Here is a 26,912-nt window from a genome sequence, read left to right on the forward strand (position 1 = left end):
TATGTTACCGCAATATATTTGTAATTTTTTGTATAAACGATGGTTGCTTCGTTGTAACCTAACCATTGACATTTGTTAACTTACCACAGTACAATTACCAACAATACAACCCTGAAAATGACGTCGTTTTCGCGCAATTTGTCAGACGAGAGGTGGACGTTTTAAGAACTTAATGAAAGAGAATCTTCATAAACTCAAAGCAAACCAAAGCGGTCACACGTTACCCAATTACTAATGGACAACATGCTCGTTGTAGTCAGAAACTTGGTACAATATATTATTTATAGCCCCATTAACACTCAAAATCAACGAATATTCGTAAAATATTTCGTACAATAAAGTTGACCCAAACCCAAACCAAATCACTGTTCCTTAAAGCAACGGCAAAAATGTGAACGCTATATGTGGTCTGGTAACATAGATTTAATAAAATACATTTACAAGTTACCAGACCATATATAGCTTTGAAATTATGGCTGTTATATACGAAACACTGATTTTGTATTTTGTTTACTTTATTTTACGACATAATTAACGAAATAGTCGTTGGATTTTGAGTGTTTATGGGGCTTTGATGTGTATGCATTGAATCGCAAAATTCATTTATTTATCGGGATGATAGTAACTATTGTGGTTAGTCTACATTAGCGACACAGTAATTCACATGGACCGAAGTAGGGTGTAACGAAGCAAAACAACGAAACGAACACATAATTTTAAAATATTTTGTACAAGATTTATTATCAAATCCCGGATGAATACAGTTTCATGCTTTTGTACATAATTTCACGAAATTTATGATCGAATCCCAGCTGTATAAAGTTTGAAGCAGTAAACGTGCCCATTACAAAGATATATCCGATACATAAAGAATTAAATACATAAATATTAAGTATCAACGAGGCGTTCTGTTTACTTTGTATTGGTTAAATAACATAACGTCATACATGATTAAGTTTTTTAGACGCGCTGATGAAGCTTTTTTATGTATGCAAATTTACAGGGTGGTCGGTCGGTGTTTACGTTCACGAACAAAATAATCTCGCCAGTGCGTTGAATTATGAGCAGGGTGGGGAGGGGGCGTTATCATCAGGTTGCACGCGGAAACCGTCCGATCCGTCAGAGATCGTCACACAAACCTAGCTCTTACTACTGTTCAAGGTCATACACTAAATAGAGCGTTAATATTTTAACCGATAAGTGAAACGTTTATAAAAATGTAAAAATATTGTTAATTATTAGCTGGAAAAATTGCTTACAGTAGTATAGGAAACTCACGAACATCGTCGTCTTGTTAAATTAAATCGGTGTTGCGAAATAGAAATTGAAATCGTTTGAAAGAGTCGAATAACTTTGAATATACATAAATGTATATGTATTGATAAACATAGACATACACTGCACAATGTAAATTGTACTATTCAATAAAGCACATTTAATAGGAGACCCATATTTTGGCAAATCTATTTTCCGCTTGAAAATGTCGTACATCATTAAAACAAGTTGTAAATATTGCTCTAAAGTTGCATGTGTTTTTCCCATTACGTTTCTAAACAGACTGTCAATTGTGCGCTGCCCACTTCAAACTCCTATATACTTATCACGTTCCTGCTGCGCTTGCAGATTCCAGATGCCAACACAAATTTGCTTCTAATTCACCGCTTATCTTTAAATGATTTGCTTTTGCTTTTGCATATTTAACATGAATACAGATTTAAATCTGGTTTAAACATGAAAAAATCCCAATTTATAATTCATGCAAATGTCAGCGGGACAATGTTAAAAGATGTAATGATTTTTATGCTTCCGGTAGGCAATTTCATTTAGATCTTGAAAACAAAATGTTGCAAACAAAACTATCCCATTAGAATAGCTCTCTCCACTTGCTTTTATACTTAATTCTGTGGTTTAAGAATTTTCATAAATATTGATGCATCATACTCGATCCAAAAGCTATTTGCGTCACAAAGGCTTATGAATTATGTGTTATCTTTATTTCATAAGAACGAATTAACGATATGGTAAACGAGTATAATAACGACAACAAGATCTATATATCTTTAAGTCGTCAGTGTATGCAGGAAAGTTTGACTGGCAATAAAAACAGCATAGTGTTACCATATTGCTGATTTATATATGACGGTACCATTATAAATGGTATAGATGTGAATTATTCGTCCAAATCTCAGAGCATAGGACTTCCTCTGACGTATATTACATAGCGTGTGTTCAATCACCAATTTGCATCTGCACATTCGGGGAAAACTCTAACAAATATTGATCTTCAATTACTTGTCACCACGTTCAGCTTACAGTAAGGCCGCGGGAAAAACGTCTCTCCCCGCAGCCATCATCGGCAGTATCGGAACGCTTCCCGTGCTAAACATTGTTTTTTTAAAGAACACATCGTTTTCCAGAACAGACCAATATGCCATTAAGAATTGCCCACTTATGAGTTTACGTCGACATGGAATATCTGTAAGGACAGTCAAACCAAACGAACTGTTAGAAGATCAGATGCTCAACAGACGTCTTGTCAAACGAATCAAAATTTCCGAATAACTCTAGAAAACCATAGTGCAAATTTAATTTAACATAATTTATGTATTGTGAGTAGTCATCGAACAATTATTTTTAAAATTGATACATCAACTACTGAAATAAAAGCAGTTTACGAAAGCATAATTTACGTTTAAAGGTATGCTTTAAACAGTAAGTTAAGTCCGCTTTCCTTAAAACCACATTTGTTGAATTATTTTTTAATACAATATCAACCGCTACATTGCTCTAGCAAATAAATCTTTGTCTAAAGTTCTGAGTTTACGCGATAAACTGGATTGCAGTTCAATCATTTCGTTTAGATCATGTATCTGGTAAAACTTTAAAGCCATCACTCGTGAAACAAATAATCATAATGGCGAATATGTACGTCACCACTGATCTATTCTACGACTCCAAAGATCAGTAACGTGTGATTTAATAGCATACAGATGAAAACAGCGACTTATGGAAATGAATCCAAGCACTACGCTGTAGAAATCCATGATGCTAAATAACCTATGGGTGGTTATCGCGGTAATGCCCAATTCAAATCTTCTCAATATATGTAAAATTACATTGATAATTTGTTTGAAAGAAATTCTATGTCATTCAACGTCAGTATAATCTTTAAAGATAGTAATAATGCAGAAATGACATACTTATACATTCATTTCAGCAACCATGTAGCTTATTGATATTAAAAAGCAGCATTTCTGTTGAGTTAATAATTGTGTCAAATCGTTAATAACTTTATGTAGTGGTACATTGATTTACTAATTGATTGCAGATTTTGATTATGTAGGTTTTTTTACCAGCTCACCGTGTGCAAACACAGGTATGGTTCACATCTTTGCAGTATTTTCATTCAATTGAGCATTTTTAAAGGATTTTTAAGATTTTACACATTCAAAAAATTGCTTGCATCAACCTTTATCACATTTGGCTTGCTGAAGCACCGTTTACAGGCTACTGTTAATACAAGGTGTATCCCACAATATCCCACAATATCGTATAATTAACTTACTATAATTGAATTTCTTGTCCACAGCAGAATGAGCTATTTGATCAAATATATCAGTCGGTTGATTGGCTGTTTAGTGCCGTTCGATTGGTCATTGTCGGCTCGAGTATGTACCCCGGGTACGAAAATATGCTAGCACAAAAACTTGAAAAGCTTCCACACAAAAAGTCAACAAAGCAACGCTTTAAAGCTTGTTAATAAATTGAATTCAATGGTGCGCGTGGTTCAGTGGCATGTGCAATACTTAAAAAATAATATTACACTTCATTGCTGTACTGTCGTCAATCAGCCTATAGTAAATCGGTAAGTGGTAAGGACAATTTTCGTAAGCAACCTAAAAAAAATACAAAAACACCATAATGAAGTGTGCTTACATATTTTATTCATAAGAGCTACGAAAATTTGCTCAATACGATAAATAAATAAATGTTAAGCTATCTCAAGTGTTTTTAAGTGATGAAAATACGTGGTTGTTTTGATTGTGTAATACAATTGCTATAAGATGGAGTCCTAACGTTGCTCTTGTTTATAAAATCCATTCGTTAATAGGAAAAAGGTTAATGTGTAAAACGAAAACGATAATGGAAATGTTGTATTTAAATAGAGAAACAATGATTGTTGATAGATCAGAATGTTCAAGAGTACAAAGCGGTTAATATTGACATGCGAATTTTCTATTTGATTTAAGTGCTAACAATCCAATGACTAGTTTTGGTATGAAGCCGCCTTTACCAAAACTCAAGCTTGCTGGCTTTGTCTGCAGCAATCGATGATCATATGAGTCGCGTTCTGAGAAAACTGGGTTTAATGCATGTGCGTAAAGTGTCGTCCCAGATTAGCCTGTGCAATCCGCACAGGCTAATCAGGGACGACACTTTCCGCCTTATCCGTATTTTCGTGTAAAAGAGACTTCCTTTAAACGAAAAATACCATTAAAGCGGAAAGTGTCGTCCCTGATGAGCCTGTGCGGACTGCACAGGCTAATCTGGGATGACACTTTATGCACATACATTAAGCCCCGTTTTCTCAGAACGCGACTCATATTTGCTAAATTTACTTTGAAAATGAAATTTGTATGATTCCTGCATGTAACTGTATGTTCTGTTGTTTTTTCTCAAGCGTATTATTTTGTTTTGTTGCGATGCTAGAGGAACGAAGTGAGTTATTTCATCGTGTACATGTACATGCTACATTCATTTTAGTCACATGCTACTTCTTTGAAAAGTATTTGAATTCTTAAAGATGATTTACATTTATGGGTAGAATTATTATCTACATGACAATGAAAAACAAGAGCACCGCCATGCGGGTGCAGACCGCTCACCTATTTTTCTTGTAAAGGTGAACGGACCTATCTCAATACTTCAATCACAAAGAAAGGAGGGGTGGGGTGGAGAGAGGTGTATAGTGTGGGTGTGTGGTCATTTATTACATTATATTCCAAAAATAGGGGAAAAAAATGCAAACAAAATTTTTAAAAAAAATTGGGGGGGGGGTGAAGTCATTTATTAGATGATCTTTTAAAAAAATAATTTTTTTTTTGGGGGGGGGGGGATTCTGGGTTGGGGGCGTGGGGTATGGTTTGGATGGAGTCTATTGTGGTATGTCAGGTAAGAGTTGTTATGTCAAAGTATCAATCAAATGCAATCATAAATAAAGAAGTTACGGAATTTTAGCAAAATTTAATAATTTGACCTTGATAGTCAAGGTCATCCAAAGGTCAAGGTAATATTCAACTTGCCAGGTACAGTAACCTCATGATAGCATGAAAGTATTTGAAGTTTGAAAGCAATAGCCTTGATACTTTAGAAGTAAAGTGGATCTAAACACAAAATTTAACCATATATTCAAAGTTTCTAAGTAAAAAAGAGCCATAATTCCGTCAAAATGACAACCAGATTTATGCAACTTGTCCTGTACTGTCCCCTTATGATAGTTTGCGAGTGTTCCAAGCCATATCTATGATACATTAGGAGTAAAGAGGACCAAAACACAAAAACTTTAGTCAAATTTTCAATGTCTTAATATAAAGGGCCCATAATGATAATTCTGTCAAAATGCCTGTCAGAGTTACATAACTTTTCCTGCACAGTCCCCTTATGATAGTTAGTAAGTGTTGCAAGTATGAAAGCAATAGCTTGGATACTTAAGGAATAAAATGGACCTAAACACAAAAATTAACCAAATTTCCTAGTATAAAAAGGGCACATAATTCTGTCAAAATGCATGCCATAGTTATCTAACTTTACCTGCCCAGTCCTATCATGATAGTAAGTAAGTGCATCAAGTTTGAATGCAATAGCATTGATACTTTCTGAAAAAGTGGATCTAAACACAAAACTTAACCGGACGCCGACGCCAAGGTGATGACAATAGCTCATAATTTTTTCCAAACAATAGATGAGCTTATAAAAGCCCTAGACATCACCAAGGTGAAAAAAGAAACCCCCGCAGACATCAACAGGCGAAAAACGTGACACCTTAATCAAAGGTCACAATCGAAGGGCATGTGCTCATTACATCCAAAATGACCACTTAAAACCAGTTGAAAGTGCATTTACAGCTCATATTGGCGGATTTTACCTGAAATTAAAGCGAGTGCTTCCTGATTTTTTTTTCACCAACGAGATGATAAATAAGAATGCGACTGATGTCCCCAGGCTCATTTTCTATGCAGAAATAGATGTCAGGAAGCTTTGCATTGCCTCAGATCGAGCAGGAAAGTCCATAATTTAATGATGCATACGAATTGCAGAACGACTTAAATTAGACTTAGATGTATAAAATGCAAATTCATGTTCTTCAAAACCGGTATATATTACATTAAAATAAAGAGTAACATGACAATAAAGACGTTCAAACTGTATCAATTATTGTAAGCTGTATGAGCTAAGTCTAGTAATTTGAACCTTACAATTTGCAATGCAAAGTATAGAACATTTCAGAACATGTTGGTACTGTTTTGGTTCACCAGTCTAGATAGGCCACATGGGTTCAGGTAAAAGGAACAGTCAGGGGTCCGCTATTTCAATGTCGATCTTTTCCTTTCGTATATACACTACAAATACATTAATTACTAGTCATATCACAAAACCGTTTTGGGACCGTAAATAAATCATACCAATTCCATTAGTACTGACAATATTTCCTTTTTAGCACGGATTGACAATTAATAAGTCTGCGAGTTTTCTCACTTGCTGTGTGCACTAAAAAATCGTGTTCCCAGTGCATTCACATATTAAAGCCTTAACTTATCTTAACGCATTACAATTTTGCAAATCTTGCAAATTTTAACAGACACGATTCATTGTAAAACATTTTGTTTGATTGTTCATGATACGCCCGTAACATTTCTTAGCAGACACTTTATTATTTCGCGACCCCGGACTCACTTGCACGTATCAATTGCCTACTGAGTTGACGTCAGTGTTGCAGATTACAGGCGCACGTAAGCGCAAAAAGTGTACTAAATGCGTGTTAGGAACTGACAGCTTTTGGCCTAGTTTTATATTATTGCGTATAAACATGCAACACTTAGTCATGTGATAAGCTGACATGCGACGCGAAACTTCTTTAAACATGTACAATTAAATGTACGAATATAAAATGTCGTAAAAATATTTCTAACAGCATCGGAAAATAATATATACAATGTAAAACAATTTAACCTTTTGCATGCTGGGAAATTTGTCGTCTGCTGAAAATTATTAAATTAGTATTTTTTTTTTCAAAGAATACTTTCAGAATAGCAAACAGTTTGGATCCAGATGAGACGCCACGTTCTGTGGCGTCTCATCTGGATCCAAATTGTTTGCAAAGGCCTTCAACATTCGGTTCCAGCACTGAAAGAGTTAAGCATGTATCTGTTCTTCTTTTTTTCTTTCAAGTTGAATATGTTTGCAACATTTTTCTTTCGCGAATTTTGTACGTCAAGAGCATCAGACAACTACGGCTGGGCTATTTTGTTTCAATATCAAAACACAATGTATTCGATTACAGAGAGTTGTAATATAATATAACGCAAACTGTTTGTAAGTAGCAATTCTTTTGTTGTTCTTTATACCATGACAAGGCAAAACAAGAGCACCGCAATACGCAATAAAACCTGATCTGATATAGGTCGTTGCACTTGACCTATATAAACTATACCTTAATATATAATGCTCTACATACATGTATATACAACTATACCACATTAATATTTAACTATTGGATATGGCAACTATTGAGACGTTATCTTTATAGAAATCTTAGCCTTTTATCGCATTCGGTGAGTGTAAGCGACGATACTGCCGCTGTCAAATTGCTCGATTTGGCTTCAAATTATTGACCGTCAGATAACTATGCTGAGTGATATATTGATAAATTGAGATTAAATTGGAGGGCGCATAGAATATCTGATGACTACGACATAAAGTATATTTTCTCCTAGATTTCCTGTGAATTGTCACGAGAATATTTGTATGGGTCTTCATTGCTTTTGTTTGTGAAGGAGATGAAGTTGTCCGACATTAAGACGTTTAAGGGAAATGAAGAATGTCGTGCATTTTTCATTTCATTAACAATTGTTAAATCATAAGATCCATTTAGAGACAACACGAAAATTGGCCATCGCTTACGATTGCAGTAGAGTTTTACATGTCAAGATACTTTTATGACATGTTTGTGGATCCAAAAATTGTTAAAACGCCAGTTTTTGCAAGAGTTGCGTTGCTTTAGTTAATTAAACTTTCACCATATTATCTGGGCCCCGTTGTTTAAAGATGCGTATTTCTATCAAGCTACATGCGTCTAGAGTAGCTCCAGCCCAGCCCGTGCATTTTCGGCATCGTCGTTAGCACGAAGTTGTTTTCATGAATACGTCGTTTTTCCGACGCTGCCCGAAGGATGTCTCGCGTTCTTCCGACGCTGCCCGAAGGATGTCTCGCGTTCGCACGTAAGTGTTCGAATATCGTCACGGCAAATTCATATGGAATATATATTGTGACACAAAAAACGATCATGTTTTATCTCGTTAATCTGTTACCATACCACATCTAGCGTTGAAGTTTTGGCTATTGCTATGAGGAACACTATATTGTTTAGGCTAACTTTATTGTACAAAATACGTTGCAAAATACTCGTTGATTTTGAGTATTCATGTGAGTTTTCGTCATGCCCATTGCCGCATGACGCGGTGCATTAACCAATGCATCGAGCATCGTGTATGTTTTATTGGCAACAATAAAATTTCCGCATACAGGCAATAGTCTCCACTTAGGCAACTTCTAATTGCATGTCTCAATATGTGCACTGCTGCACTTGTATGATTAATATCATGTAATAAGTGTGCGTCTATTTTTTCATACATTGGTGTAAAAAGACATGCTACAAAGTTTTATATCGACAGAAACCCATTTTAAACTATGGTGTTTTGCATAAACCAGCGTTCCAGCAGAGACGTCGTGCACTTTCTTCAAAGGCGATACATTCCAACCCGCGGGATAGCAATGTCAGTGATTTAAGTCTTTCTGTAAATGTTACCTTAAAGTCGGAATCAGCTAACGAAATTTGCCCGCAATCTATCATGATTATGACACAGTCTGATTTCAAGTTTTTATTGGAAAGTATCTTGGTTCGATTTTTAATTGACAAACCGTAACTGTGATTTGAATCTTTACTTACATATTACGAAGGTGTTCTCTGCATGTATTTGTTTTATTCAATTAAGTGTTACCATAATAAGTTAAAACGATCACAGCCATTTAAGTTAAATCTGAAGATTTCCACAAAGTAATAATAAAAATACTGAGTATATATTGAGTGATTGTATTAAAAGAAACTAAACTTTCCGACTAGCTTACCGGTATCTACGAAAAGAATAGGGAACCTGAGTTAAGCGCTAATAAAAACAAAATGTAGCATGAAACACATGTTTTAATAAATGCAATGTTAATTCCTTACTAAGTATGTTTAAGAAATTAAGGGTAAGTTTTATTAAAGGAGACTTACGATATTTCAGAATATATCTCGCCACGGGTGCAATGTTCCCATTCAAAAGGTAAGAAGATTTGTGCAAAGGAAATAGTGTGTGTATTTTTTAACAAATGGAAATAACGCCTGAAAAAATAGTTCCTGAAAAATCAGAACCGTGAAACCTTGACAGTATGCGCTGAAAAACTCGCAGAAAATTGTACTGAACAAGTTAGATGAAAAAAAAGCTTCTATATGTTATTGTAAACACAGGCCAATAACTACTTAACCCATTTATGCCTAGCTCTATAAAAAAATGCCTTGGCATGATGCGGCGTCTCATCAGGGTCTGCGCTGTTTGCTTAAAAGGAATTTATGTAAGAAATATTCTAAATACAGAAAAAAATATACTAGACACCCCTAATTTTGGAAATAAATTAATCCAATTTTGAAGGATGTGAGAGTCCCCTAGGGTAAATTTGAACAAAGGGAAATTACTCCTAAAAAATAACTTGATGCCAAACCCTAACAATATACGCTAGAGAATTCAAAAGATATCATTCCTTAAAAGTTGTACGAAAAACACACGCGAAAATTCTGCAATTACATAAATAACCAACATACACCTCCCATTTCTTTTATCCCTGCGCCTTTTTTGTTTAGGTATAGCAGTGCCAAGAAACACATGCTTCCTTACAAACGCATCGAATGTAATCAAGAACGACGGGAATGCTCGGCGTAAATATTTATAATCTGGTTATTTTCATAGTGTTACTTGCATTCACTTGTTTTACGCTGCATTTTACTGGATTATTCGACGTGAATCATATCCGCGGTCTTAATGTATTTGTACGGACAAATCGTGCGCTGTATTTCTTATTAGTTGAACACAATACTGGTTACAAATAATGCGTCTTTCTGAAGCAAGATTATTACGTTGGAGCTATAGTGGCAGTAATTTGTACTTATTCATGAAATTTGAGAGCACGTGAATGTCCCTCTTTTAAATTTGATGCATTATATAGTTTTGATTTGAGGCATTTTGTAACGTTAAATTCTTAATACACAATAATTTAAAACACAACTCGTATTAAATCCGTGTATGTGCAAATTCTCTTTGTTCAAACCATTTTTCCAACAAAATCATTTTAATATTAATAGTACTCGATTGTCTAAATAAAAATACATGTTGCCAATTAACCAAATTGCAAACATTTAATACAACTAAATTGCCAATTAACCAAATTGCAAACATTTAATACAACTAAGTTGTATTAAATGTTTGCAATTTGGTTAATTGGCAACTTACTATTATACTAAGGGATACTCACATTCAGCCGACTGCGTTAATCCAAGAAGCGCTATCACATTTAACGCCAAAATCATTCGAGGCGTCATTTCTAAAAAGTTCACCCCGATTACAACGCCCAAGTACTTCGCTAAGAGAAAGCTAAAATCGTCAGCAAATCAGTGTTCGTTTGTTGTTGTTTTTTGCGATGACCGAGAGCGCAAAACAATCCACAGCCGATAGTTAGTGCAGATGATCGTATCCGCCAGTTCAGCGAATAGTGACGGGTAAATCACCAGTTCGCAAGCTTATATGTTTTCACGCACCGACAAACACGGGTATAGACCATTTACAGCCCGGAGCGTTACTTCGTAAAGCGGAGTTAATGGTATAAAACAAACCGGTTTTTTTTTCAAACTAGTTCGTATGTGTTAATTTACATGTATAGACGACAATAGTATGCGGTTCAAACGGTGGTAATTTAAAGCGGGTATATAGGATTTTTCATATGTGTTTAATTGTAATATATTGATAAAATATGTTACAATAACACAAAATAGGCAAGAAAAATTAAACATTAAAGCCGAATTTCATAAAATGCAGCAAAGACAAATTAGCGCCCCGAGCCGATAGTTACGTACATTTTTTCCTACAATAACCGAAGCATGCGTCTTTGTATTATAAACCGTTAAACTACGTAAGTTTAGATGCACATCGTACATGTATGGTATACATGCTGGCGAATTCGGCTGTACAGCCGTTTTCAATTTCAGAATTAAATATCTGGCTTATTTGGCATTTTTCGACACATGTTCTTCTTACCTTTTATTTTAATTTATATTGAAATATATATATACTAAGTTTTTTTACACAGTTTATATAAATTCATAAATATTTGACAAAATCGTATATACCCGCTTTAACAATATGGTTTGTACAACCGTCCAGCGACTCACCATGGTTCGACAACGAGACACTATAGAAGGATTTGTAAATGACGATTATTAACCATGTATTTAAATAGAATTATTATGGCGTTACAATTGAAGTGTGGCCATACTAAAAACAACAATTACAGGGTCAAGTTTTACATTAAATAAATCGACAGTTTACGGCTTATATCGATTACCTAAGGCTGAATAGAACGGATATATTGCCGAGTCCATGGAGTCATCATCCGGGCAGCAAGGTCACCCATGCCGCTACCTTTATGAACCAGTAATCGCACTAACAATCATATAAACTACATATTTGTATACTCGCTGGCTTTTTCAAACCCGTTATTTAATGGTGGCGAAGTAGTTTAATGTCTTGTCTATTCAAACGATTTAGAGCGCGTTAACCCGTAACAAAACGACATACCGTGGTAAATAATTTCACTAGCGTTTCAACCTTTTGTGTTTTATTCAGTTTCATGACCACATGTACACATGCATGTATTTGAGCAGTAAACTTCGACAATTGCTTATTCGTGATGTTAAAAAGCGATTAAAAAGACTAAAAGTAAAATTATAATAAATTAAATCAGCTTTCTTTCAACACGGGAACCAGAATGCTCATTGTGCACAATAGTACAGGCGCTTACAACAAACTAACACTCAATGTTCTCTTCTTTTCCGTACTTAACTTTTCAAAGACTTGATGAACCGCCTATCGGTGAAGCGGTTAGAATTGTCACCCATTAAACCAGTTCCATCCCTAGTTCATTTAACACTTAGTAAATAGTTTCCTCGGAGGACCATGATTTAAAATCCCGTTAAAAAGTGCACATACGCGGTAAGAAATGCTCTTTACATATTCAAACATGCCATTGCATGACGCTTTCTTTATTACAGTTGTAGAGCGATTTAAGTGATGTGTGAATTTCACTAATTTCGTTTGCTTACAAGATAAAAAAGAACACGATGGCTACAAAAAGATCATGCATTGAGAGGTTCGACACAGTTTAATACACACAAACTTAAATACGAAAAGTGTCGTTAGATGTATAAAAAGAAATACTTTCATATTCGTATTTTGATGTACATTAAAAATATATTTCAAAAATATTTCGGTTTGCATCATTTAAGACGTTCAATTTCTTTTATTTTCCCAAAAATCTTGTATTTTTAGCTAGTGCTTAAGGTGAGTTATTGTGATCAAAAGATGTCCGGCGTCCGATCCGGCAGTGGATGATAGACGTAAACCAATAGAAGACAATTCATCTTGTCACATAATGATATATCGGCTTCGGTGCTAGTACGGCGCCAGCTAATCATACAACGAGTGCCGAAAAGCATTGTACAAAATGGATTTATAACAACAAAGCGGCTCACCATAGGCGTCAGGGTTCGACAAACGTGGAACAACCGAATGATTTTTAAAATAGAATTGTTCGCAAGTTGACATTGAACTGTGGTATTACTTAAAACCACAATAACAAGGTCATGTTCAATATTTAATCAATCGACATTTCAATCAACAGTTTACGGCTTATATCAATTACATAAGCATGACTAGAACGGAGATAATGCCGAGTCACCACACGGTCAGCTAGGTCACCAATGCCTCTACTTTTATCAACCTGTAATCGCATAAACAATCATATAAACTATATATTTGTATATTCTCTGGCTAATTCAAACCGGCTATTTAAAGGTGGCAGAAAAAGTTTAATGTCTTACCTATTTCTAAAATCTAGAGCGCGTTTACCTTTAAAAACGACATAAATCATTTCGCTAGCGTTTCAACCTTTTGTGTTTTATTCAGTTTCATGACCACATGTATGCATTTGAGCATTTAAGTACGACAATTGCTTACACGTGTGGTTAAAAAGCGAATAAAAAGACTACTTTAATTCAAATGAAATTAATCAAATGAAATTAAATCAGCTTTCTTTCAACACGTTAACAAGAATGTCCATGTGCACAATAGTATAGGCGCTTACAACCAACTTACACTCAATGTTATCATGCAAAGAGAACCCTTCTTTTGCGTACTTAACTTTTCAAAGACTTGATGAACCGTCTATCGGTGAAGCGGTAAGAAGTGTCACCAAGTGAACCAGTTCCATCCCTAGTTCATTTAACACTAGGTAAATAGTTTCCTCGGAGGACCATGATTTAAAATCCCGTTAAAAATTGCACATACGTGATAAGAAAGTCTTTACATAACTGGTCATTACGCGTTACATAACTGGTCATTGCATGAAGCTTTCTTAATTACAGTTGTATAGCGATTTATGTGAATGTCACTAATTTCGTTTGCTTACCAGATCAAATGAAAACACGATAGCTACAAAAATGTCATGCATTGAGAGGTTCGATACAGTTCAATAAACCAAAACTTAAATACGAAAAGTTGTTGTTAATATATACATAGACATACATTCATAATCGTATTTTGATGTTTCATATTTCGGTTAACTTCATTTAAGACGTGTAATTTCTTTCATTTTCCCCTATATCTTGTATATTTAGCTAGTGTTCGCGGTGCCGGCGTCAGCTGGCATGTGGGGTTTGTCGTCTACTTTCAGCTCTATAGTAGTTGATAGGCATTTGTGCTTTATTAATATTCGAGGTTTGATTGTGTTTTTTTTAATGCTCAGCTTTCAACTAAGGTTGAAATACCAGTCGCACTGTTCGTCTGAACGCCAATGTGGCATGGCTTTTAATATAACTATGCAAGTAAGTTCAATATCATATCATAACGTTTTGGATGAATCACTATTCTCCTACCCAAAATGTTACAGAAAGCGATTAAAGGTCAAATTTGGTCATAAATGATCTTGATTATTCCTGTCTCAGCCATAACTTTGCCATATTTCATGACATACCTTAACAAAATTCGACAATTATAGCAAGACATGTCGCGTATTACGACTGCCCCCCCCCCCCTGCCTCACATTTAGAGGCCTGTAGTTAAATTTGTCCATTAACAGCTTGTGTTTGACAAAATGGAGTTCATAGATAAAAGCGAAAAGTGGAAGCATACGTACTCGATGAATTCATGTCTTGTTCATTTATACTTATCATTTTGTTCTTTTGTTCGTACCCTCTTTCTGAACTCAGGTGAGCGTTTAAAAGCCAAGTTTTCCGTCTTGTTTATTACCCTTCTACTTTTAACAAGTTTGCTTTCAATCAAACTTTCCAATGCGATCTAATCACGGACGATACTTTCATGGAATGTTTCGTTTTAAGCCACACACCTTGAAATGAAATACATGTTAGTAAATACATATATATGCAATTTGAAATTGTGCAAAATTGTAATTAAAAATAAAGCATAGTTAGCAAGTAATTTATTTTTATTTTCTAATTTAAAACCGAAAGTAGGATTTCTATACGTATACTTTCATTTCGACAAATGCGATTATTTTTAAGCTTTAAGCGCAAAAAGACGGATTTCTACCTTTTAACCACCAGATATATTCTAATTGTAATAGATACAATTAAATCTATTATCTGGTTGGCAAGTAATTTATAATTTTTCAAACGGTTCTGCTTTTAAAACCGCAAGTAGGATTTCTATACGTATACGTCCATTTCGACAAACGCGATTATTTTTAAGGTTTTTTTAAGCGCAAAAAAGACGGATTTCTACCCTGTAACCACCAGATATATTCTAATTGGCATAGATAAAATATGTTTCTTATTAATACCTAAATTTACTATGCCATGTATTTCATTTCAAGGTGTGTGGCTTTAAAGTAAGTCTCCTATAAACGAAAATTTAGTTTAAGCGGAAAGTCTCGTACTTGATTAGCCTGTGCGGACAACTTTTATGGGACGAAACTTTGCACACATGCATTAAGCAAGGTTATTTATGATCCCAATATGGATCAGGTAATTATCACATCTGCATGTGCATTTATTTACAAAACCCTATTTGAACCGGAAAGTCACATTAACAAGCCCATAAACACTTACAATCAACGAATAGTTCGTACAATGTTTCGAAAAAAAACACATAAAGAAAAACAATGTTTCTTATAGCAATAGCCAAAAAAAATTAACGCTAGATGTCGTCTGGTAACACAAATTTAACGCGATACAAAATGCTCGTGTTTTTTTGTGCCATAATATATTCCATGTATTCCGTGACCCGTGTATTCTATTAAAAAACGCGAACAATCCAGACCAGATACAAAGGAGAATACGTTTAGAAACTGCCGTCTAGATTTGAATCTCAAAAGTTAGCAACGCTAAATTAATAAAATTTAGTGCATGTTTAAATTAAATAATAATAAATGCTGTTTCTATTCATACTAGAGTTTAAGTTAAAGAAGTCTCGTTAATAAGTTCATCGGGCAGCAATTATTTAGCGGTCCGCTAGTTTCTATTTGACTGTATGAAAATTTTAGATTTTTTTATTATTATTTAAAGGTATATCATACACTAAACCACACAAACAACTACTAAATCGAACTTACAATCAGCCGCCTCAGTAAATCCCAGCAACACAGCCACAGTAAGAGCCAACATTATTGTCGACTTCTTTTCAGATATTTTCTCTGAATACCACGCAAGGAACCGCAGCAGTTGATAGCTGAAAGCCTTATATACACGATTAACAGTGACCCGGTGTGAGAGGATTAAAATTGCTCTCGTAGAACGTTTGCGGACTTAGATCGAAACAGCTTTGTCTAGAGTTTTGTTCATTTCTTTGCAATTACGATCTTAATGGTTTACAGGAAACAAAAACTGACGATTATGATGATTTAGAATTATATGGATTTAAAATGCATTTTAAAAACAGAAAAGAATTCTCTGTACGTAAATCAGGCGGGACATGTCTCGCTGTTAAAAACACAATCTGTAAACATGTCACAATTATTCAGTCAAGCAGTAAATTTGTATCGTGATTTAAAATCTCTAAACATTATACTAAAAACGAGAATATACTGTGCGGTGTTGTATATGTACCGCCTGAAAACTCTGTGTATGTAAACGATGATCCGTTTTCTGATATCCAGATAGAAATTGATAATTTTAGAGATAAATACAATACAGTTTTATATGCATGTTTGGTGATTGGAATTGTCGTACAAAACATCTAGCAGATTATGTTAAACCTGATCATGATATTTTTTGCGAATTACACTTAGATGACATGTACAATGATTTAATATGCGATGAGAAACTATTTTTAGAATCAAGTATGACTATTACTCGAAATAACCAAGATAAAACGGTAAATGGTTTTGGCTACAAGTTAATAAATTTCTTACAACGAAACCGACTGTTCATATTAAATGGTAGAACAAAAGGTGACTTTATGGGTAAATTCACTTGTAAAAATTCAAGCAGCATAGACTATTTTGTCGGCTCTCCTACGTTAGTTAAGCATTTAATCAATATAGAAGTTTTAGATTTTTGCCCATTACTTTCAGATGTGCACAACCCCGTTTCTATGGTGTTCGAATTTCCAAATTATCATTACAGGGATATTGTCACTGTTAACAATACATGTATATGTTTAAATGTCTGTGAAAATGTTGATGTTTGTGAGAATTGTATTGTTGCTGATGCAAATGTCGGTGATGTTAATAATGCTATTAGCAATAATGATAATAATAATAATAATAATAATAATAATAATAATAATAATAATAATAATAATAATAATAATAATAATAATAATAATAATAATAATAATAATAATAATAATAATAATAATACTAATAATAATAATAATAATAATAGTAATATCAATGAAAACGTGAAATTGTGGGATCATGATAAATGTAATGCATTTGTAGAAAATATAAGTACTTTAAATGTCAATGACATAATCCTGGATCTCGAAGCTTTTGAAAACGCGGATACCTATTCAATTAATGACATGGACCAAATAGTCTCCAAAATTGATTCTGTTTATCAAAACAGTTGTAAAAGCAGCTTCGGCACTCATAAACATGTAAATAAAGCAAAGTATAGCAACGAGCCCAAATCGTACGAACGAAATTGTAAAGAAGCCCGGACAAATTTTCACCGTGCCAAATATGTATACAAGACAAAGAAATCTGAAGCGCATTATAAAAAATTAACAAAGCATGCGGCATTGATAATATTTTGAATGAGCCCATTAAAGCATCATTTCCAATTATGAAAGATGTATATGTAAAATTATTTAACTTAGTATTTAAATCTGGTATTGTACCATAGGGCTTATAAATCCAATTTTTAAAAATAAAGGTTCTGAAAACGATCCTTTTTACTATAGACCAATCACTCTGTTGAGCTGTGTGAGTAATAAGTAACAGTTTGCACATGACCTAGTTTCCTCTGAAATGGACCGCTGATTGGACTGGCGCATGGTAATTGTAGTCAGTTTGAAATGCAAAGCTTTTCTGTTTTTATAAGTTATTGTGATCAAGCCCTTTTATTATGATGATATAAGATATGTCTATTGTTGTATAAACAAGATTAAAGGGGTCTTTTCACGGTTTGGTAAATTGACAAAATTGAAAAAGTTGTTTCAGATTCGCAAATTTTCGGTTTAGTTATGATATTTATGAGGAAATAGTATTACTGAACATTTGCCATTGTCTAATATAGCCATTATATGCATCTTTTAACGATTTAAAAACCTAAAAATTATAAAGCGTTGCAATGCGAAACGATTGAATAATTTGGAGAGTTCTGTTGTTGTCGTTTAAATTTGTGAATCTACGAAGATTGCTTATATAAAGTATAAAATACTCAGACTATGTATGCTTGACAGAATAGCTCAGTTGGCTATCGCGTTTTTACTTCAGGATTCCGGGGGTCACTGATTCGAGCCCTGCTGTGGGCTACTATTGTCCTTTTTTAAATTTAATTTTTGATATTTTACTGGAGCTTTTAAAATTTAATGTTTTCATTTATCAATAGCATTTAATGACAAACTTCAAAACATGCCAAAATCTGTGAAAAGGCCCCTTTAAGAACAACAAATGTCATCGTTAATTTGGTTCATTATTTTATATTTATTGTTATTATATAAATCTTATTATATTTATTTGTGCACCATTTATTCTACAAATAATAATAACAATTAAAAATATATTACATATATTGTAATATAAGTGACCAACAGACAGTTAGTTAATTATCAAATTATTCGTTAAAACAGAGACGTAGATAATAAGTTATCTACGTCCCTGGTTAAAATCACGTCTGTCGGCTCATTTTGAATCGGATAACTGTTAACCAAAGACCTAACAATACACAAAATCCGCGATAACCCGATAACGCTTATCTTTGTATATTGATAGGTCTTTGTGTTTACAAGATACACTATTTAAATTGTCGGCTAATTATATGTGTTAACCATTGATCGGCGATTACTATGTCATTAGTGTTTGCATTTAAATGTATTAACCAATGTGCGGCATTTCAAAAACTATGTGGGAAAGAATGTTCTGGCAGTGAAAATAACGAAATAATGTAGGAACGATTGTCTGTGTTCTCAAAATAACGTAGGAACGAGTGTCCGGATTGTAAAAACAACATAGGAACAAATGTCCGCTTTGTCAAAGTTAGCGTATGGACGATTGTCCGTGGTAACGAATGTCCGGATATTACACATTAAGGATTTCATGTGGTTACCAAAAAAATCTATCAAGTTGACTTATCTTCGCGACTTTTATTTAAGAGATAGTCTCAGATGTAAAACTTGTTTAAGAAATTATTGAAGTTTATACAATGGCAAGAACGGATACAAAAAGAAATCATATCGATTCATTCACGCGATATATAACTTCTTGGAACTTATATTCGTCTGACAAAAGCACTTACATTCTTACACATTGAATATATTTATATAACGTATTTTTTTATTAATTGATTTCACTAAGTTTGACACGGTATGTGGCAGTTAAAGCCAGTGTTTTATTGCTCCATTATGCAACAACTAATCATCTAGTTATGATAATACGTTTATTACACCAGACGGTAACTTACAATTGTTTAAGCTTAAATGCCAATAACAGGTCTTTATGTAATAAGTAACAGTTTGCACATGACCTAGTTTCCTGTGAAATGGACCGCTGATTGGACTGGCGCATGGCAATTGTAGTCAGTTTGAAATGCAAAGCTTTGCTGTTTTTATAACTTATTGTGATCAAGCCCTTTTATTATGATGATATAAGATATGTCTTTTGTTGTATAAACAAGATTAAAGGGGTCTTTTCACGGTTTGGTAAATTGACAAAATTGAAAAAGTTGTTTCAGATTCGCAAATTTTCGGTTTAGTTATGATATTTATGAGGAAATAGTATTACTGAACATTTGCCATTGTCTAATATAGCCATTATATGCATCTTTTAACGATTTAAAAACCTAAAAATTATAAAGCGTTGCAATGCGAAACGATTGAATAATTTGGAGAGTTCTGTTGTTGTCGTTTAAATTTGTGAAACTACGAAGATTGCTTATATAAAGTATAAAATACTCAGACTATGTATGCTTGACAGAATAGCTCAGTTGGCTATTGCGTTTTTACTTCAGGATTCCGGGGGTCACTGGTTCGAGCCCTGCTGTGGGCTACTTTTTTCTTTTTTTTTAATTTTATTTTTGATATTTTACTGGAGCTTTTAAAATTTAATGTTTTCATTTATCAATAGCATTTAATGACAAACTTCAAAACATGCCAACATCTGTGAAAAAGCCCCTTTAAGAACAACAAATGTCATCGTTAATTTGGTTCATTATTTTATATTTATTGTTATTATATAAATCTTATTATATTTATTTGTGCACCATTTATTCTACAAATAAAAATAACAATTAAAAATATATTACATATATTGTAAAATAAGTGACCAACAGACAGTTAGTTAATTATCAAATTATTCGTTAAAACAGAGACGTAGATAATAAGTTATCTACGTCCCTGGTTAAAATCACGTCTGTCGGCTCATTTTGAATCGGATAACTGTTAACCAAAGACCTAACAATATACAAAATCCGCGAAAACCCGATAACGCTTATCTTTGTATATTGATAGGTCTTTGTGTTTACAAGATACACTATTTTAATTGTCGGCTAATTATATGTGTTAACCATTGATCGGCGATGACTATGTCATTAGTGTTTGCATTTAAATGTATTAACCAATGTGCGGCATTTCAAAAACTATGTGGGAAAGAATGTTCTGGCAGTGAAAATAACGAAATAATGTAGGAACGATTGTCTGTGTTCTCAAAATAACGTAGGAACGATTGTCCGGATTGTAAAAACAACATAGGAATAAATGTCCGCTTTGTCAAAGTTAGCGTATGGACGATTGCCCGTGGTAACGAATGTCCGGATATTACACATTAAGGGTTTCATGTGGTTACCAGAAAAATCTTTCAAGTTGACTTATCTTCGCGACTTTTATTTAAAAGATAGACTCAGATGTAAAACTTGTTTAAGAAATTATTGAAGTTTATACAATGGCAAAAACGGATAAAAAAAGAAATCATATCGATTCATTCACGCGATATATAACTTCTTGGAACTTATATTCGTCTGACAAAAGCACTTACATTCTTACACATTGAATATATTAATATAACGTATTTTTTTATTAATTGATTTCACTAAGTTTGACACGGTATGTGGCAGTTAAAGCCAGTGTTTTATTGCTCCATTATGCAACAACTAATCATCTAGTTATGATAATACGTTTATTACACCAGACGGTAACTTACAATTGTTTAAGCTTAAATGCCAATAACTGGTCTTTATGTAATAAGTAACAGTTTGCACATGACCTAGTTTCCTGTGAAATGGACCGCTGATTGGACTGGCGCATGGCAATTGTAGTCAGTTTGAAATGCAAAGCTTTGCTGTTTTTATAACTTATTGTGATCAAGCTCTTTTATTATGATGATATAAGATATGTCTATTGTTGTATAAACAAGATTAAAGGGGTCTTTTCACGGTTTAGTAAATTGACAAAATTGAAAAAGTTGTTTCAGATTCGCAAATTTTCGGTTTAGTTATGATATTTATGAGGAAATAGTATTACTGAACATTTGCCATTTTCTAATATAGCCATTATATGCATCTTTTGACAATTTAAAAACCTAAAAATTATAAAGCGTTGCAATGCGAAACGATTGAATAATTTGGAGAGTTCTGTTGTTGTCGTTTAAATTTGTGAAACTACGAAGATTGCTTATATAAGGTATAAAAGACTCAGACTATGTATGCTTGACAGAATAGCTCAGTTGGCTATTGCGTTTTTACTTCAGGATTCCGGGGGTCACTGGTTCGAGCCCTGCTGAGGGCTACTATTTTCCTTTTTTAAATTTTATTTTTGATATTTTACTGGAGCTTTTAAAATTTAATGTTTTTATTTATCAATAGCATTTAATGACAAACTTCAAAACATGCCAAAATCTGTGAAAAGGCCCCTTTAAGAACAACAAATGTCATCGTTAATTTGGTTCATTATTTTATATTTATTGTTATTATATAAATCTTATTATATTTATTTGTGCACCATTTATTCTACAAATAAAAATAACAATTACAAATATATTACATATATTGTAAAATAAGTGACCAACAGACAGTTAGTTAATTATCAAATTATTCGTTAAATCAGAGACGTAGATGATAAGTTATCTACGTCCGTGGTTTAAATCACGTCTGTCGGCTCATTTTGAATCGGATAACTGTTAACCAAAGACCTAACAATATACAAAATCCGCGATAACCCGATAACGCTTATCTTTGTATATTGATAGGTCTTTGTGTTTACAAGATACACTATTTTAATTGTCGGCTAATTATATGTGTTAGCCATTGATCGGCGATGACTATGTCGTTAGTGTTTGCATTTAAATGTATTAACCAATGTGCGGCATTTCAAAAACTATGTGGGAAAGAATGTTCTGGCAGTGAAAATAACGAAATAATGTAGGAACGATTGTCTGTGTTCTCAAAATAACGTAGGAACGAGTGTCCGGATTGTAAAATTGTAAAAGCAACATAGGAACAAATGTCCGCTTTGTCAAAGTTAGCTTATGGACGATTGTCCGTGGTAACGAATGTCCGGATATTACACATTAAGGGTTTCATGTGGTTACCAGAAAAATCTATCAAGTTGACTTATCTTCGCGACTTTTATTTAAGAGATAGACACAGATGTAAAACTTGTTTAAGAAATTATTGAAGTTTATACAATGGCAAGAACGGATAAAAAAGGAAATCATATCGATTCATTCACGCGATATATAATTTCTTGGAACTTACATTCGTCTTACAAAAGCACTTACATTCTTACACATAGAATATATTTATATAACGTATTTTTTTATTAATTGATTTCACTAAGTTTGACACGGTATGTGGCAGTTAAAGCCAGTGTTTTATTGCTCCATTATGCAACAACTAATCATCTAGTTATGATAATACGTTTATTACACCAGACGGTTACTTACGCTCCATTGGTCATTGTCGGCTCGGGTATAACTTACGTGTACCCCGGGTACTCTTAAGTATACTTACATGTACCCCGGTTACGGTAAATATACTTAATAGAACCCGGTCGATATTAGACTGTACCCGAGTTGTATTCCCGCCTAAAATCCTATGTCGTTAAACGCGCTACCGATTATCTTAAACAAACTTATATTTAAAAAAAAAACTGCCTCAACATGCTTTGTGAGTATGAGTTTCGATAATATAGAGGCCATTTTACAGAAAATTGACATAAATGTGAATATATTTAATTAAAAAAAAGCTGACAACGAACGATTAAGCTTTAAATTTCCCGGGTACGTTTTAGTATATTTACCGTACCCCGGTTACATGTAAGTATACTTAAGAGTACCCGGGGTACATGTAAGTAGTACCCGAGACGACAATGACCAATCGAGCCTTACGCTCCTAACTAACGCTCGATTGGTCATTGTCTGCTCGGGTACTACTTACATGTTCCCCGGGTACTCTTAAGTATACTTACATGTACCCCGGGTACGGTAAATATACTTAAACGTACCCGTGAAATTTGACGCTAAATCGGTCGTTGTCGGCTATTTTTTTAAATTAAATAATATTCACATTTATGTCAATTTTCTGTAAAATGGCCTCTATATTATCGAAACTCATATTCAAAAAGCATGTTGATGCAGTTTTTATTTAAAGAGAAGTTTGTTTAAGATAATCGGTAGCGCGTTTTACGACATCGGATTTTTTGCGGAAATACAACTCGGGTAGAGTCTAATATCAACCAGGTACGATTAAGTATATTTACCGTACCCGGGGTACATGTAAGTATACTTAAGAGTACCCGGGGTACATGTAAGAAGTACCGGAGCCGACAATGACCAATCGAGCCTAACTAACATCATGGTGTCAACTCCACGACTGGCAGATGTCAATCCAATATATGCATACCAATTAGCATTACGCAATTAAGATACCATGTCTTCCTTGGTAGATGCAACGAGCAAACATTTCGTGGAGTAATTTAATTCCAAAAGATGTAATTATTGTTTTTATTAGTTATGTAACATATAGATAAATTAAAAACCTCTTTGTCCAAATAGATTATCAAAAACTATTTACTATTTAGATATTAGCCAGTTTAATGAAAGTAAAAAAAGTGTTTAATAACATTATAATATGATATCAACTAATTTAAATTGCTCTACATGTAACGTAATTGGCTGGTACCGGTTAATTAAAAACTCCGCAATTGCTTATAAATATAATAATATACGGCAATGCACAAATCGACATCATTTTAATAAGTTATAACGTTTGCATTTTAATAAGTTATAACGTTTGAGCCCAACGGGGTTAAACAATATTTACGTTTAACACAAACAAGATAAATTTATGATATAAAACGCTAGGTATTCATCATTAGTAAATACATTCATCGACAGTTTATGTGAAGGATTTGTTTCAGATGTATTTATAAACTCGTGAATGTTGTCATTTAATCGAAAAGAAAAAAGTTCCACGTTGAATAAAATTAAATTAAGATTTAAATATTGTCATGTACTCTGCTCTGTACGGAGCTTTACCTAATGAATGATTCAATGCACCATTTATAATATATAATATAATAATATATTATATGTATATATATTTTGTATATATATATATATATATATATATATATATATATATATATATATATATATATATATATTATATATTTATTGGAATCCTTCTACGATTAATTTGCAGATTTTTTTTTGTGAAATTGTCGTCGTTTAAAATTCATACCACCTTTATTGTGATGATGCAAATGACCTACTCGCATTTTAGTCAAGGTGAGATGAAATGTGTGAATATATGCTATAACTATACATGTTCATAATTAAAACAATGTCACTCTTTTTAATATCGTTATCCTTACACTTTCCAGCACTATTATGATTTAATTGGTTGTTATTTCCGCCCTGTACATTATTTGTTGTAAAATAGTACATGTATCATCGAAATTTAAAGACGTATGTAGTCAACGCAGAAATATAATTTCCATCGTTTGCATGTTTTTTTTAGAAATTACTTATCAATAGTTGTTTTTTTACAAATAAAGCACTTGAATCTACGAATCTATCAAATTTATTATTGTAATGTGAAGCCAAAATTAAACGTACAACATTTCATACATTCCTTAAAACAAATCATAACATTAGTTTTTTCAATACCATGCTTAAACAAGAAAATCGCCTAAAATTGTCAGCAGCAGACTCGAAAGCTAAATGATCACACTTCCCATATGGATGCCAGGAATGATCACACTTCCCATATGGATGCCAGGAATGATCATACTTCCCATATGGATGCCAGGAATGATCACACTTCCCATATGGATGGAAGGAATGATCACACTTCCCATATTGATGCCAGGAATGATCACACTTCCCATATGGATGCCAGGAATGATCACACTTCCCATATGGATGCCAGGAATGATCACACTTCCCATATGGATGCCAGGAATGATCACACTTCCCATATGGATGCCAGGAATGATCACACTTCCCATATGGATGCCAGGAATGATCACACTTCCCATATGGATGCCAGGAATGATCACACTTCCCATATGGATGCCAGGAATTCCGTTAAAACAAGCTATTTGTTTTATAGTTCCTCTGTTGTGAGCGATGGTGGCCTTCTTGCGGTTCCTGGTAAACGGAGTGTCCAGATCGGTGCCTGTGGACATCTGCCTTTATCACGGCGTTGTCTTTCTGGAAGCACTCGAAAGCAGCAGTTTCAATATTCACAAACGTGGTTGGTCCTAGCGTCTCCGTTAATAGTTGCCGTCTTATCATCCCATACAGATGCCCGGAATCGTGGTGGAACGGCTACGTATCGCATCCCCCCCCCACACATACACACCCGAGATCACCTTGCCGTAAGTCCTGGTCACATAAAAGGCGTCAAATTAGTAAAGTATTCGACGACGGGCGTTATGGCCACAGGGGCGAGCGTCCTAGGGTACGTCGAACCTTTTCGTCCTGGCGGTAAAGAGCCTGTAATCCCTCGCTCTGTATTCGTCTCCATGTCGATTGGGTTTGGTGGTAGAAACATCCCTATAATATAGAATGTTAGCAATAACAAATCTGTTTAATCGCAGACCGTCCATATAACAACAACGTATATCCTGATTCTAAATGTTATTATATTATAGATTAAAGACACCCTACCTTTAGTGAAGCTTTCATTTTTTTTAATATGTCCCGAAATTATACATAAACGTTTGACAATTTCTATATTTCGAAACAAAATGATAAGCCAAAACATAAGGAAATACATGTTATACCTGGATTGTTATGTTCTGGCTAATGACCGAGAGTGCAGCATTGTGGATCGCGGTCTCGAAATCAATAAATACAGATGACGTCAACAGTCTCACGTATTCACGTAGACATGCTTCCAGGATGGCGGTGAGGAAACGGTCTCACGTATTAACGTAGACATGCTTCCAGGATGGCAATGAGGAAACGGTCTCACGTATTCACGTCGACATGCTTCCAGGATGGCGGTGAGGAAACGGTCTCACGTATTCACGTAGACATGCTTCCAGGATGGCGGTTAGGAAACGGTCTCACGTATTCACGTAGACATGCTTCCAGGATGGCGGTGAGGAAACGGTCTCACGTATTCACGTAGACATGCTTCCAGGATG

General features: G+C 34.1%; 1 protein-coding gene across 2 annotated transcripts in view; it reads right to left on the reverse strand.

Moving 5' to 3' along the window:
• The window catches only part of LOC127871465 (uncharacterized), a 48,565-nt gene extending 32,220 nt beyond the window's left edge, over nt 1-16,345 (reverse strand). The window contains exon 1 of one of the 2 annotated variants that reach the window (XM_052414410.1): nt 16,213-16,345. In XM_052414410.1, the coding sequence (XP_052270370.1) occupies nt 16,213-16,264 (52 nt within the window). In that variant the 5' untranslated portion in view covers nt 16,265-16,345. Of the gene's footprint in view, nt 1-10,845; nt 11,093-16,212 lie in introns of those variants that run through there. The other variant, XM_052414409.1, reaches the window with a different exon arrangement.
• Nucleotides 16,346-26,912: the final 10,567 nt, after the last annotated feature.

Source organism: Dreissena polymorpha, chromosome 3, assembly GCF_020536995.1.
Source record: "Dreissena polymorpha isolate Duluth1 chromosome 3, UMN_Dpol_1.0, whole genome shotgun sequence".
Taxonomy (NCBI): Eukaryota; Metazoa; Mollusca; class Bivalvia; order Myida; family Dreissenidae; genus Dreissena; species Dreissena polymorpha.